General features: G+C 44.9%; 1 protein-coding gene across 1 annotated transcript in view; it reads left to right on the top strand.

Moving 5' to 3' along the window:
* The window catches only part of fndc3ba (fibronectin type III domain containing 3Ba), a 41,427-nt gene continuing 27,112 nt past the window's right edge, over window positions 1-14,315 (top strand). The window contains exons 1-3 of the mRNA XM_088399923.1: window positions 1-190; window positions 12,454-12,599; window positions 13,812-13,887. Coding sequence (XP_088256049.1) covers window positions 12,483-12,599; window positions 13,812-13,887 — 193 coding nt within the window. The 5' untranslated portion in view covers window positions 1-190; window positions 12,454-12,482. The remainder of the gene's footprint in view (window positions 191-12,453; window positions 12,600-13,811; window positions 13,888-14,315) is intronic.

Below are 14,315 nucleotides of genomic sequence, written 5' to 3'. Positions count from 1 at the left end.
AGCCTTGCTCGCACTAGTCCGCGTCGCGCCGCGCCAGCAGACAGGCGAGCAGGCAGGCAGGCGAGCTCCGGAGCCTGGGAATAAAAAAAAAAACACACACACACGCACACATCGCCACCATCACCACGACGAAACGAGAAACGCAGCCAACGTCGCCGTCCGCTCTCCACGTTGTTTCATTCGCAGCGAGGTGAGTTTCAACTCTTTCTCAACAAAGGAGGCCATGTTGGAGAGGGAAACTTTTATAAAGTGCGTGCGTGTGAGAGTGTGTGTGTGTATGTGTGTGTACGTTGGTTGCGCTGACGCCGGCAGTCTGAGCCACTTGGCCAAGCAGCGTCCAAAAAGGAGAGCGGAAAAAAAGTCACTTTTGGCTGCGTTTACGCGCTTTCGAAAAAGTGCGTCAAAGTGGACTTTTGCAACTTTTTCCACCGTCAAAGTGTCATTTGGCTGACTTTGGTTTGGATGGAGAGTGAGCAGCAAACTTCAGCTTCTACTGCTAAATCTCTGTTTTGCTTTGCTTTGCATTGAAAAGTCAACAATCAGCGTCGAAGATGCTGACGAGGCGATTAGCTCGTTTTTTGCAGCAAATGGCTTTTTTTTTTTTTAAGACACTCAAACCAGGCAAAAAATGTCTCGCAGCTTTACGTAAAACACTCTTTTATCGCTCACAAATGAGTAACACAACCCTCTTTTTATCTCTGATATTTCTTAGTGATATCATGAAGACTTTGTTGCTTTTGGGTCATTTTGTGCTTTTTTTTTCCCCCTCTCCCTGCACAATGAGGCGTTTAGGGAAGGAAAGAAAAAAAAAGTCTCCACTCCAGCAGATCCTAGCATTCCTTCCAGCCAGCCAGCCAGCCTCCCCTCTCGCTCTCTCTCTTTTTTTGCCTCCACCTCTCAGAAACGACTACGTGTCTGTTTGTGCACCAACACATCTTCCAAACTATCGAGCCACATTTTTCTTATTTTTATTTGTCATTTTCATGCTTCTAAAGAAAAAATCCCCAACAAGTGGAATACAATGCACGCATGCACACGTGCGGTTTGATCGTATTCCCAAAAGTTTGGAATCTGTCTTATCTAAGGATGACCCCCCCCCTCCTAGCCGACCCCCCCCCCCCCCCCCCCCCCCCTTCCCTCTTGCTTAATAGTGGACTCTGGATCCAGGGGGCACGTTGGAGAAAAGAAATGACACGCACACGCACATTTTTGTCAGTGCAGAAAAAGAAGAAGAGAAGGAGAAATCTGATCCCAAATACATGACGTCACATGACATTCCTTTAGTGCAAAGCTGATGTGGCCGTTTTTTTTAGACCTTTTACTTTGCTTAGAAGTAAAATGGGGGGACGAGGAGTGATGATAATGTAATAAGGTGAAAGTTTTTCTCCCTGTGTGATTATTTTTGGACAGAAAATAGTTGTGTTTGTTTCTCAAATGGTTGACAAAATGATGTCTGCTTGGTATACATTTATGGTTGTCTGCTTTTTGTTGTCGAATTAGGACAAGCTCGTGTTTTTTGTCTTTGTCACATCAGTGAATTGATGAGGATTGACTTTTGATTTAATGGTGTCAAATTATGCTTTGGCTCAGGATACGGCTTTAATTGACAACCTTATGTAATACTTCGGCACCATATGTGATTCTCAAAGTGGCACGCTAGCTCCCACTAGTGGTGTGGGGTGGAAAAATAAAATCACTGACTAAAATGTTTGACTTTCCTGTAGATTACATACGAAAGCTACTTTTTAGATGTCGACGGTCGAAATATTAGGAACAACTGTGATGCCATGCATCTCCACGATGATATTTCGACGCACCTTTGCTACACGTGTACTCAATGTGGCCACTTAAGTGTAATTATTGTCACCGCAGTAAACTTGGCCCCGTTTGACGAAGCCGTTTGTGCGCCCGGGGCTCTTCCATTTGACTTTCTGCAAGCTTTCGCGTCGCTGTTATAGTGATGTAAATAATCCCCCTCCCGCCTCCTGGTGTTTTCCCAATGTTAAGCCTCAGCGGCCTTTGCGTTTCTGTGCAATCAGAATGTAAACAAAGGAACGGTCCAGAAGATGCCGGGGCAGGAATGCTCGGATCTTAATGAGTGAGATTTTTTCCGTCCTCTCGTTTTGGTTTGCGGCAAAGCTGGGAATGCGTACAGCTGTCGGATGTTTGAATAATAATAATCTCCTCCTTTTTTTTTTTTGTTGCCCGTAAGAGCACAGAAGCTGTTGTTCACGATGGAGTCATATTTCTGTGGCCTTTTTCTTCCGTGTGCATAGGTCAGCGGGTTGAATAACACTTTATATAAGTGAATGACCTGAGTTCCATAACCGTTGCAGATTTGTCTCCCAGGTACAAGCGACCTCGCTGCTTCTCGGGCTGTCTGAGTGGCAAGCATAACATGGATTTATATAACAAGACATTTTTTTATTGTCCAACAATTTGACAAAAAACAACAACTCACATTCTTCACATATTCAACAAGTAGACAAACATTTCACTTTGTGGTTGGCTACTGTTGGGGTTTCTAAGGCTACGCTAACGATAGCATGGTGGCGCTTGTCAAGATTCTCTAACTTATTTGGATCTGTAAAGCAACAACCTTAATGCATCACACACAAGGTCACCTCCATTTTTTTACCATCCAAATTTTCTTCCAAATAATTTGTCTTTTCTATCTTTGCAAGAACAAAAAAAACGATCTTAATAAAACCTTGTAGAGGCCATAATCAGTTTTCAAAGACTGCAGCGTTAACGTCCTTCTGTTTTGCACAATGCAACACGTGAACTTGTGCTCTCTCCCCTCCGGCGCACACGCGCAGACATTTCCCGCGGAGAACTCGACACAAACCCGCTCTATAACGTAAGCCGACTGTGCTCCACGCGCACACAACGTATATGTTATGCGGCCCTCGCGGGGAGGTCTGGAAAAGTCTGCGCGCCGCGTGTTTGTTTAAGCTGCTAGCGGCCGCTAACTGGCGTCTATTGAGTCGCACATGAATGCCAACCTTGATTCCCCCTCATCAAAACATAACGTCGGGGCTGATAGAAGACGCCAGGGTCGCCGTGCCCTCGGGAACCTTTGGCCACTCATCGCATTGCAGAAATAGAACTCCAGCACTTTTGTTTTTACACCCCCCTTTTTTTTTTTGAGCTAGACTTCAAACAGCCGCGACTTGTTCCTATGTATACAAACGGCTCGTTTCTGTCAAATATTATAAACAGATCTGTCTAAATGTGTTTCTTTCCATTTTAATCTTTTGAGAATTAGGAGTTCTCACAAGAATAAATTGGAACATTGTGTATTTCTTCAAATAAATGTGGAATCTAGAATGAAATCGTAAATTCAGAGAAATGTTCCAAAACGATGGAAATCCCTGAAGGGACATTGGAGGGAAAATCAATTAATGAATTGTCTTTTTGCCCCCCTACAAAATAAGACTCTTTACTAACTTTAAATAAACGTTAGCATTGGTGACACCTCGGTCGCGGATTTAGCGTTCGCTAGGTGTCGTGCAGGTAATAAACGGGGTCAGGGAGGGGTCGAGGCTCGGAGCGCATCGCCCAAAGGCGAGCAGCGCTTTTGTGTTGCTTGCTTGTGTGTTGTCAGAAAAGGAAGATGTAGCGGCTCTCAGGTTACTCGGGCAAGACAAAGCTTCCCTGCGTGGTGTGTGTTGGGGTGTGTGTGCAGTCCCCCCCCCCCCCCTCTCCACCATTATCTTTGTCCACCATCATGTTCCATGCACCGGTTTTGCTGGAATTGAACTTCTAATAATGACGGGGGTAACTCGGGGCTGATCGATAAGGCCTTAAAATAACATCTGGGTGCAAATTTGTAGTTGTAATTGATTTCACCGTCTTTGCTAACGGAAAAAGCAAATGCCAGCGTTCCAAATCAATTTAGCTTGGTTTCTCTTGTTACCAAAGATGCCAACTGATAATATTTTAATTTGCGCAACACAAACAAAAACGTTGTTTTGACTTATTTTGTATGTGGAACTTTATTTTTTTTTTTTAGCCTCAAAGTCTGTTGTCGCAATCTCTTAAGGATTTTCAACCTGCAGGTGTTATTTTGGGAAAACCTGACCCAAATGTCACAAACTGGCGGGACTTTGGTGTGTGTGTGTTCTTGATAACCTCGCTGGTGCTTTCACTTTCCATTTCCCAGCATCCTCTTGCGCTGTGTTGAAGTATCCCAGCATCTCATGTTTGCTTGGCACCGAGCTGCAATGTTTGCCCTCCTCCCCCTCATCCCTTCTTTCTTTTCGGGTCCATGATAGCAAGCTCTCCTTCCCTCACACAAACTCCTCGACCCCCCCCCCTTGATAATTTCCTGCATTGTTGACCACCGCTTCAGGAGGAGATAAAGAGCAGCCTTTCAACTTGCTCCCCCCCCCCTCCGTATTTGAACATGAAAGCTCTTATGAATGAGTTTATTTGCGCTCGACGACTGAGAACGGGACGATAAAACCTCCCCAAAGACATTTTATGAATTAAATGACAGAGGGAAGGAGGGGTGTGATGATTATTGCTAGCAGATGACTTGAAAAGAATGTGAAAAATGCCCCATAAAAGGGAAATGTCACGTTTCTCTCGCCCCCTCCCATTGGAACAGCAGATATTAAAAGTCTACACACCCCTCTTCAACCGCCAGGTTTTTCTCATTGGCAAAAGTATTCTCCACCATTTTGACCCCATAACTAAATAGATTTCTTTTTTAAGGTAAGCAACTAAGATAGCGTGGTTGCACAATTGTGCACACCCTTGAATCATCGAATCACGCCGCTCAAAGTCCATCTTAGTCAAAGTTGTTGATGAGTTTAACTTATTCTAAGATCAATATATTCAATAGTTAACCGACAAGTTGCACAAGGAAAATTGACGTTAGCACGTTTGCATTAGCATGTTGTTAGTTGATCCCCCCAGACTTTTCTTTTTTCTTTTTTTTAAACTGCATCTCTGAAGCGTCAGCAGCCGGTCGCCATCTTCCCCCGCTTGCTAACCGCTTATTTTTCCAGATTATGCGACGGGATGAGTGTTTATGCAACGCGTGCGTGCGTGTATGTGGAGGAAGTCGGTGTTATTGAATGTAAAGCCACATGTTTTATTGCATTTCAGCCTCCCCCTCTCAGGCATGCATACTGGATTGCCCCCCCCAACCCACCCCTGCCCTTGTTCACCCTCACCCCTCCCATCCTCACATACCTGTCATTTTTTTCCCCCCCAAGTCTTCTCCTTGAGCCTCTTTTGGCCTTCAGCAGGTTCTCCTCGAGTTCCACTTGTCTGACGTTGCGGGGGCATGACCACACCAGATTTGGATCGAATGATTTTATTTTCTCTGAATATTTTGTTCGGTTTCCAGCAGCTTCTTCTGCACCAACTCTGACAGCTGTCAATCAAATCGTCTCCTCATTTTCATCTTTGTGGCTCAAACGCTTTCCAAATCCATTTTGTTCCGCTTAAGTCTGCTCAGAAGCATGAAAATGGAAAGATACCTGTCTCCCATCCTCACCCCCCCCCCCCCCCCCCCCTTCCAAGTCACACACACAAGCTGGCGGAAATACACACCCACATCCCTGAATGACTGTGTGAAATCCTGAGGCTGATTGGGGAGGAGGAATGCAACCTTGTGACCCCCGGCTGTGGAGGGTGGGGGGGGAGGAAAGGGATGGGATGGGGGTGAGGGGCGGGTACAAGGCGTTCGTCTGCGCTTGTGCGTGCATGTTTGTGTGTGTCTGCGTCAGGTAAGACACATTATGGACAGCAAAGTCCATGTCAGTAAAAATATATTTCCGCTTATTCATTTCAACTTTTTTTCCATACATAAACACACACTCATGAAGCTACTCTCATTCATAAACACAAGCAGCAGTAGGAGGAGTTAGTGAGGCATGTAAAGGACCATTCAGGGTTTTCTTCTTCAAAGCCTGTCTGTGTGTGTGTGTTCTTGTCCGTCAATATTGAATTGGGATGACTTTTTATTAAAGGATTTTTTGTGGGAACATTTTGCATGCAAGAAAAACTGCTCGTATGTGTTTCTGTTGTAGTGTGGCAATAGAAGAAAAGCATATTTGTGTTGTTGTGTTTGCTGGTAATTTGGCCTTTCCCATCTTACAATGTTTCTTTGTGAGCTAGTGTGGCAACAATGGATGGAAGAAGAAAAAATGCTAATGTGTGTACATCTATGTTTGTTGTCTTAGTGTGGCACATTTTTACCAGAAAATGGTTGTGTGTTTTCTTTCTATAGAAGTGTGGCACCACCTTTAACGTCCCACTTTAGGGCACAAAAGAGAAACGTGTGTAAAGATGTTCTTGTCTTTGTATGTTCGTGTGCCGCCACTAGTTTCTAGAAATACAAAATGCTAGTATGAGCTTCTTCTACTCTTCTAGACTGTTTTTATGTGTTTGTGTGTTTCTGCGACTAGACTTTTTCAACACAAGCTTTTTTCACGGCTCATAAACCCGCGCGTGTGTGTTCTCGACTCGGCATCTTAATTAGGAGCCGTGTCATGGAGGCGCGCCGAAATCATTAGCCTCCGTCGTTTCCGCCTCGCCGCGCTGCATAAACGCCACGGAAAAGTCCAACCGTCATGTCTGGCTGTAGGCGAGGCTTACTAAGAGTACAGTAACAGTACACTCTCCGACCGAGCGTATCGGTTACATCGAAACAGTGACGTTCCTTTTGAATGACGGGCGAGGAGGCCGCTGACGGCACGTCTCGAGGGCTCGGAAAAATCTATTTTTTAATGGCTTTCCGAAGTTAGGGCTTGTTTGCTGGAGGCACAAACTCACTTTTTGTTCCCTGCAACTCTAGATGAGAACCGGATACAGCATTAGGGACGCCCGAAGAATGGAATCAAATGATCATGCAAATTCGGGTTGCAAGTAACACGTTTTGATAATCGATTATTTTGTCTATTTGTCAAAAGTCGGTCAGCTGCGACTGAGCTTTATTGTGAGCGCTTGGCGTCTGAAAATCCAAATCATATGTTGCAAATATGCTGAGTGTGCTCAAAACGCTCAGCTGGGAGGAGGATTGTTCATCACACACTGTATTGTGTGTGTGTGTGTGTATTTATATTCTGTATGTGCGGTTGAGTGTTGGAGCCAACGCATGCATACCTTTGTGACTGTTTCATGTACGTTTGTGTGTGCGTGGATTGAGGAGGAAGTGGCCATGTTTGTTTAAACTGCGCACGCTCACCCATGTGGGACAATTTAGCGGGAATGAGAACCCGCCAAAGCCACTCAACCGGACCGCCCCCACCTTCGCTACCCCAAAACACATCAAGCTTGCAAAAAAAAAACTCCTGAATGGGTGGTGGTCTGCTTTTTGATGGTTCCGTGATGGGGGCAGGTTAAATCTGGAAGTAGGGCACGAGAGCAGTAAAAATGTGCTACCTTGACTTCCGAGTGCATTGATGATTCCAAAAAGTACCGTATTGGCCCGAATATAAGACGAGCTTTTTTTTTCATTGAAATAAAACTTAAAAAAGGGGGGGGGGGGTCATCTTACATTCAAGGTCTAGACAAAGGCTTTTTTCAAACTTGAGTCTTATAATCGGGGTCGTCTTATATTCGGGCCAATACGGTAATCTGATTCAAAGCTGGAAATAAAATTTTTTGTTGTTTAGCAGTTTTGCCAAATGACTTTGTTTGAGGAGCAATGGAGATATGACAATATAACCAATGTGTGGTGTTAAACGTGCTAGCTGTTAGCTTAGCAATTACCTTCTCCATCTTTCCTTGTCATTCCTTTGTGAGAACGATACGACAAAAGTGTAGTTATGATGGTGAACCAGACCCTGGAGGTTTTTTCAGGTCGTATCAGAACCCAACCAGGCTGGATGAAGTGTGTGTCCCTCAATGCTAGCACAGGGATGTCAAGTTTAGCACTCGCTTCTGCCCACGCTTGCCAAATAGTGCGCCTGAAGTCAACGAGGGCGTTTTGGGATTTGAATGCGAATGGTACTCAATAAAAAAAGGAAGAAAATCTGGAAGCAGTGAAGAAGATTTAGAAGAGAAGTGAGTCATGGTCATGTGCTTGAGGGAGAGTCGGCACTTCCTCAACAACAACAACAACAACAACACCTGTCGCACGCTCACAAAAGTATGGGCGACTTGACAATAATGATGTTTTCAAACATGGACGCAAGCAGTGACGGCGGTGACGGGAAGCTGAGTGTGTGTGTGTGTTCAGGGGGGTCATTTGCGTGTGTGTGTGTATCTTGGGTGATGTAACAGCTGGAAACTCGACTTGCGATTGGATGAATGTTGTTAGGTCACTTTGTCTTGTTGTGTTTCGATTTCAATTGGACTCTTCCACGCCCACCGGCTGACCTACATTCCTCCTTTCCTCTTTTCTCGCCTCCTCATCTGCTCCCTTCTTCTTCCTTTTCTCCTAGCCTCCTTCTCATCTTTCTCCTTTATCCGTTCCCCAACTTAGACCTCTTCCCCTTTTGGTGACATCATCATGGTGATTGCAAAGAGATGGCGCCAAAGGACTACTTTTGTCTCAATGAAGTTCCTCAACTCACTCGATATAATTTCTTGGGGATTGCATCAATTTATAATACGCTTTTGGAAGTTGATCCGGCCCTTTAAATGCTGTACATGTGACCAAGGACAACAGTTCTTAATGTCTCCATTTCCATATGTGTGTGTGTGTTATGTAACTGTGGTCTCTTCCTGCCAATGAGGCCGCCGCTTCTTCTTCTTCTTCTTCTTTGGAACTGCCAGCAGCCAGATGAGGCCCCGCCAACAGGCTTTTTCCCGGCAGCCGGTTTGGAGTCAGGGCACCGTGTTTTAACAGGGAGCAGGAATGCAAGGGAGGCGGGGTCTTTCCAGGAAGTGCATGGCAATAGCGAGGGATACAGGATTTTTTTGGGCCGTGATGGTTTCCCTGGAAAAGAAAGATATGAGTTGGAAAATGCATTGAGCATTTGCATGATCAATACTTCTGTAATTTTCATTGCATTTGTTTTGCTGTTTTTGTTGCCCCAGAAATTACCGAGTTAAATTGTCATTTTTTAATTATAAACAATAATGAAATGCTATATACTCATAAAATAAAAACGTTTAAAAATTAAACTATTTGCTAAAATTTACAGATATATATTTTTTCTATTTATCTTTTTTGATCAATTATGTGATAACAAATGTTATTTATAGCCATGAGCTGTTTTGAAAATATCACCAAAGTCACTTTGTTTTCTGTTGCGGTTGATGTTCCTCGAAAACCAGGCTTGATGAGAACACGACACGCATGGCTGCTTATTTAAAGGAGGCAGAGAAGTGCTTTTTTTTTTTCAAAAAAAAAGGTGGGATGCGTCCCAACTCGCCGCCCGCCGCACATTTCAGAATTCTTTGCATTTAAAAAAAGGCACCTGAGAGGCAGCAAATGAGAGAGTGAGCTTAAGAGCAAAACTCTATCAAAGAGTCATCCAGAGAAAGTATAATTGCAACTGAGACGCCCTCTAATCTGCAGCACAGCTTTGCAAGGGCCGTTCCGGAATGTTCCACTCGCTTCAAACTGGCCAAGTAAAAAACTTTTTTTTTGGTCAGGTTTTGAATTGACAGTTTTAGCTCCACCATGGAAGTTATTTTTGCATTATCACAGGTTTGTTTGTGTGCAACTTCCTGGTCACACTTCCCTTCAAAGCTTTTTTTTTTTTTTTCGGGAACAAGAATAGTGTAAAATCATCAAGATATGTTCATACTGAAGTCAGAAATGTTCCTTTGTCTAATTTTCAGCCCCCCCCCCCCCCCCCCCCCCTCTGGTGTGAACAGTAAAAAGTCGTGTATGTGTGGACATTCAGTTCATTCAATGTTGGGAACGCTTTGTAAAGATTAACACTCACTTCCCTCATCCTATTTTAATTTCCAAGTCACACCCTGTCCTCAGGTCACCTCAAAGTCTAATTGCGGAAAGCTGTTTTTTTTGCTTTTGGCTGTGCCTGTGCCTCTGTTAAATCCAAAATCTGGGTTTTGTTAAAGCAAAGCCTCACTGTATTTTTTTTTTTTACGTCATACCAGATGCTGGTGTCATCTAACCTTCTTGTTGCAAAATGCTGAGACATTGGTGTAAGTGCCTTCCTCCTTCCTTATTGCTAAAGTGAATTCCCGCCTGGTGGGCACATTAGCACATTGTTCATGGCTGGAATGTGTGACGTGGACCCCCCACCCTTCTTCCCGTCCGACCAAATGCAAAAAAAAAAAACCAGCAGTTCACTTTTTTTTTTTTTTTTTATTCCACGGTCACTTTATTGTCTAGTTTTTCTATGAAAGTGCAAATTAGATGCGCAGCTGAGCGTCCAAATTACAGTCGTGAAATTTTCCCGGGGTGCACAAGGGTCCTAAAAAAGCCTTCGTCATCCTTTAAAAAGAAACGTAAAATTTAAAGCTGCAGTTCAGTGGTCTTTAAATGCACAATAAACACAACTGTGTGATTTGGCGCACTCCCAGTGGTCAAATATATTGAAAGAGAGAAGAAGCTGCAGTCTCCCACACCTGATTGGAAGTTTTTTTGAGTTCCGTGAAGTACCAAGAACTAAAAAGTGTTGCACTCCTTTGAAAATCTGGCCTCACTTCTGAAGGAATGTTTTTGTTTGGGCTTCCAGTCATATCTCACATCGCTGAAACGTTTGGAATGAAAAGCTTTCGATTCGTTTTTGTCAAAGCGTCACGGCCGTCCGTCTTTGGACCCTGGAGAAGTTGCTGAGAACTTTGTTGGTACACGGTGTGATTGTGTATTTGTTTGTTGCGCGAGGGTCCATTTGCATTCCGCTCCACCCGTTCCTCACCGTGGACGACGACGTATCATTACTGCAATTACATGGCTGCTGGATGGCAACACACACACACACACACATGCACTTGCTCAATGCAAACACACTGGCTGCACATGTGCTGCTGGCCTATGTGGGAAACCTCTTTTTATAAATCCTCCCTCTGTCTTGCCCAAGTGTGTGTTTGTGTGTGTATGTGCGTATGCATGTGTGTGTTCACTTCAGCCCAACATTCCTTTCCACCCTTCTTTGCCCCCCCCCACCCCACTTCGCTGTATCTCGATGTCTCCTCCACTCCACCTCTGTTAAGAAGGTACTCGCACAATCTGAGTGTGTGTTTGTGTGTGTGTGTGTGAGAGAGACAGTGGGTCCCTCCTTCACTGAATACCTTTTGTAAAAGGAGCTGGGCTTGAATGGGAGTGGTGTCAGTGGCAGTTTCCCACCATATTTAGCAGCTCCGCCCCCCCCTTTTTTTTTTTTTAACTACACACAAGCACACACATACATGCTAAATTAGCAATTAAATGCTAACCCAGGAAAAAAATGTCAGCAGAAATTAAAGGGACTTGAATGCAAAAGTATTAGGATGATCTATTTTGCATCGTGCATTAGCTTTAAGATAGTAGGGGCAAAAATTGCAAATTCAACTCATTTAATGTAAATCTTTTTTTTTGAAGAAATATTCTGCCAAACTGCTTCTTGCTGCGAAGCGAGCACAGTTCACCGACGCTTCCGTTTATCAGCCGCATCATTTGCGCTGGCTGAAGAAGTCATCAGCACGCCTCCTGGAAGGCCACTTAATGGTGGCAGACACAACAAAATGAGATTAGAGCAAGTAACCAGACAAAAGCTCCCCTATTCATTTTCAGGCTAAGTTGGACTTAACCTTTTTCGTATTTGCTGTAAATGCTCTTAGAAGTGCCAATCAAAGCTCCTTAGACATCTACGTGCAGTTTTGCTTGAGAATATTCAAAATGCACACTGTGTGTGGGTGTGTGGGTGTTCTGCAAATAACTTTGCTGCAGTAGTGGAAACGTGTAAGCCAACTTTAAAGGTGGTCTGTCAGTTCTTTCTGCTCTTTGTCTCTCCTTCGTCTTGCTCTTCTTTTTCCTGGCGGCGTGGCGAGCGGTGTTACCATCTGTCTACGATGTGTCCTGGAAGCTGCATAAATGCGTGTGTGTTTTGGAGGCTGGATGGCCAGGCCGAGCTGGGAGCGGGGCTCGGCTGGAGAAAAAGACTTTGCGGTCGGAGCGCAACTTGTGATTAAAAGTGTGGAGCCAACATGGCAAGGGTGATGTCGGCGTGTGCGTGCAGACGAATGTATGTGCGCGCGTGTGTGTTTATGGGTCAACAGTGCAGGCTGCAGCTGTGGGATCTACTAAACCCTTGAAGACCTTGTTGGTGCATGGATGAACAGTATTAATATATATATTTTTTTACAATTATAAACAATTTGTGGTATTGTCTGTCTATGTGTGTTGCACCACCGTTTGTGTTCTAATATCTTGACTTCAAAATTTGAATACCTGACGCTCTTAATGTCCGATTAATTTGTTTCAAATGAAAAAATTCAAAATCTAACTAGCTCGTGATGTCAGGGGAAATACATCCAATATGACTTCCTGTTCCTGCATGTGTGCCTGACTCATGTTTGTCTGTACTTTCCCAGGTAGGGCAGTTGAGTGAATTTCTCCATGAATGTACGTCACAATGATGATGACAGACCAGATTCCACTGGACTTGGCTCCGCCGCCTCTCCTGAACGGGGAGGTCCCGCTCATGCCGCACATGGTTAACGGTGATGCAGCGCAGCAGGTAAACACACACGCCTCGGGTTGCAACACGCACACACACACACACACGGTCTAAAGAAAGGGTGGTGCTCCTCAAGGATTAGGCCACGCTAACCTAGAAAGACAAGACTATACACACACACACAAAGGTGTTCCCTGAAGGTAACAATTAAAATGTTTCTTTCAAAAAGGTCACATTTCCACGATTGTGTCACACTAATATCGGAAAAACAAAAACACACCCACAGCAACACTCAGCAAAGTCTTTTCAAGCTGAGTCACATCCTGGAGGGACACTGACATGTTCATTCAGTTTTAAAATGTCTATTTTTAGTTTCATGACAAAGCACTTGTTGAGGTCCACCAAAATCTTTTTCTTGACTTCGTCTGGCGTGCGTGCAGCGAGCCACGTCGTCCCGGTGTGGACGTACCTCCTCTCCCTGCTTGGCGGGGGAGTTTTTGGCCGCGGCTCGCTAGCAGTTAGTTTTTTTTTTGTGACTCCAAATCCCTGCAGCCTAAACTTAGTGCGCAACCAGAGATGGAGACCAATCATTATGCACATTTGTGTGCGTGTGTGTTGAATCTGTCATATGAGGAGTCGGAAAACATTTTAAAACGGAATATAGTAAATGTAGAATATGGGAATTTTTGTATATTTTTCACTGGGAACATTTAATGATGTGAGTCGGATGAATTAAGTAACTGCGTGAAATGACAGGCAGGAGGAAAACGGGAATATGTTCCTGTGTGAATGCTCTGAGGATTCACACAATGACGTAAAGTAGCTCCATCAGTCCACGCTCGGCCTCCGCCCACTCGGTCTGGCGGAGGGGTTTTCTCAGCCCTCGGCAAACGTGGGTCACCCCGTAGTCGACTGTGGTTCCCATAGCAACAACAGCAGCCGCCGCTGCAATAGCAGCCGGCGGGGCAGGAAGCGTGCGGTTGTGAGGAAGAGGAGCGGCTCGGCGATGGGCGAGCACGCCGACTCCCGAGGCGGGATATGACGGTTATTTTTTCAACGGCGGCACACCTGTAGCATGCAATGGAGGGTCACCTGTTTCATGTCTACAGCCACGTGTGCACGCTCAACCATCCGCACGCCGACAATATGACGGTGAGGCGAGGACGTGGGGCGCCGCCGCCGCCGCCGCTTTCAACGGCCGCGTTATGTCACCGCCATCAATAGACGTGATTTCTTCCTGCTCATCTGAACTTGTTTGTGTTTTGGACACAGGTTATCCTGGTGCAGGTGAACCCGGGGGAGACGTTCACCATCCGGGCGGAGGACGGCTCGCTGCAATGCATCCAGGGTCAGTATTCCTCGCCGCTTGTCGTGTTGTCATAGCGATGCACGTGCACATGTGCACACACTTGGTTTTAAGTTCACGCTTCGGTTCACATGGGCTCAGAGTCAACAAAAGTTTCCATGTGTCATAAAACGATACATAAACGTACGTTATTATATTTCAAAGTTGATTTGAATTTTCCAATCCTAATTATGAAATTGAAGTAATTTCATATTTGACATTTTTTAGCCAGAAGCTGAGCTGCACTTTGCGCATTATTTTCATGGCGAACTGCACGTTGCCACGGCAACTGTCACTACAAGCAGACATTGTGGCCATTCAGTACAATCGTGATGGCAACAGTAACGTCTTTCATCGCGTCGTCCCCGTCAAAGTCAAAGAAAGTCTCGCTCGCTCTTTCTTTGCGGAGAATAAAAAGTGTAATGGAAGCC

This window comes from Syngnathus floridae, chromosome 16, assembly GCF_059516105.1.
Source record: "Syngnathus floridae isolate MCC-2025c chromosome 16, RoL_Sflo_1.0, whole genome shotgun sequence".
Lineage (NCBI taxonomy): Eukaryota > Metazoa > Chordata > Actinopteri > Syngnathiformes > Syngnathidae > Syngnathus > Syngnathus floridae.
This window is presented reverse-complemented; position numbering and strand designations above follow the sequence as displayed.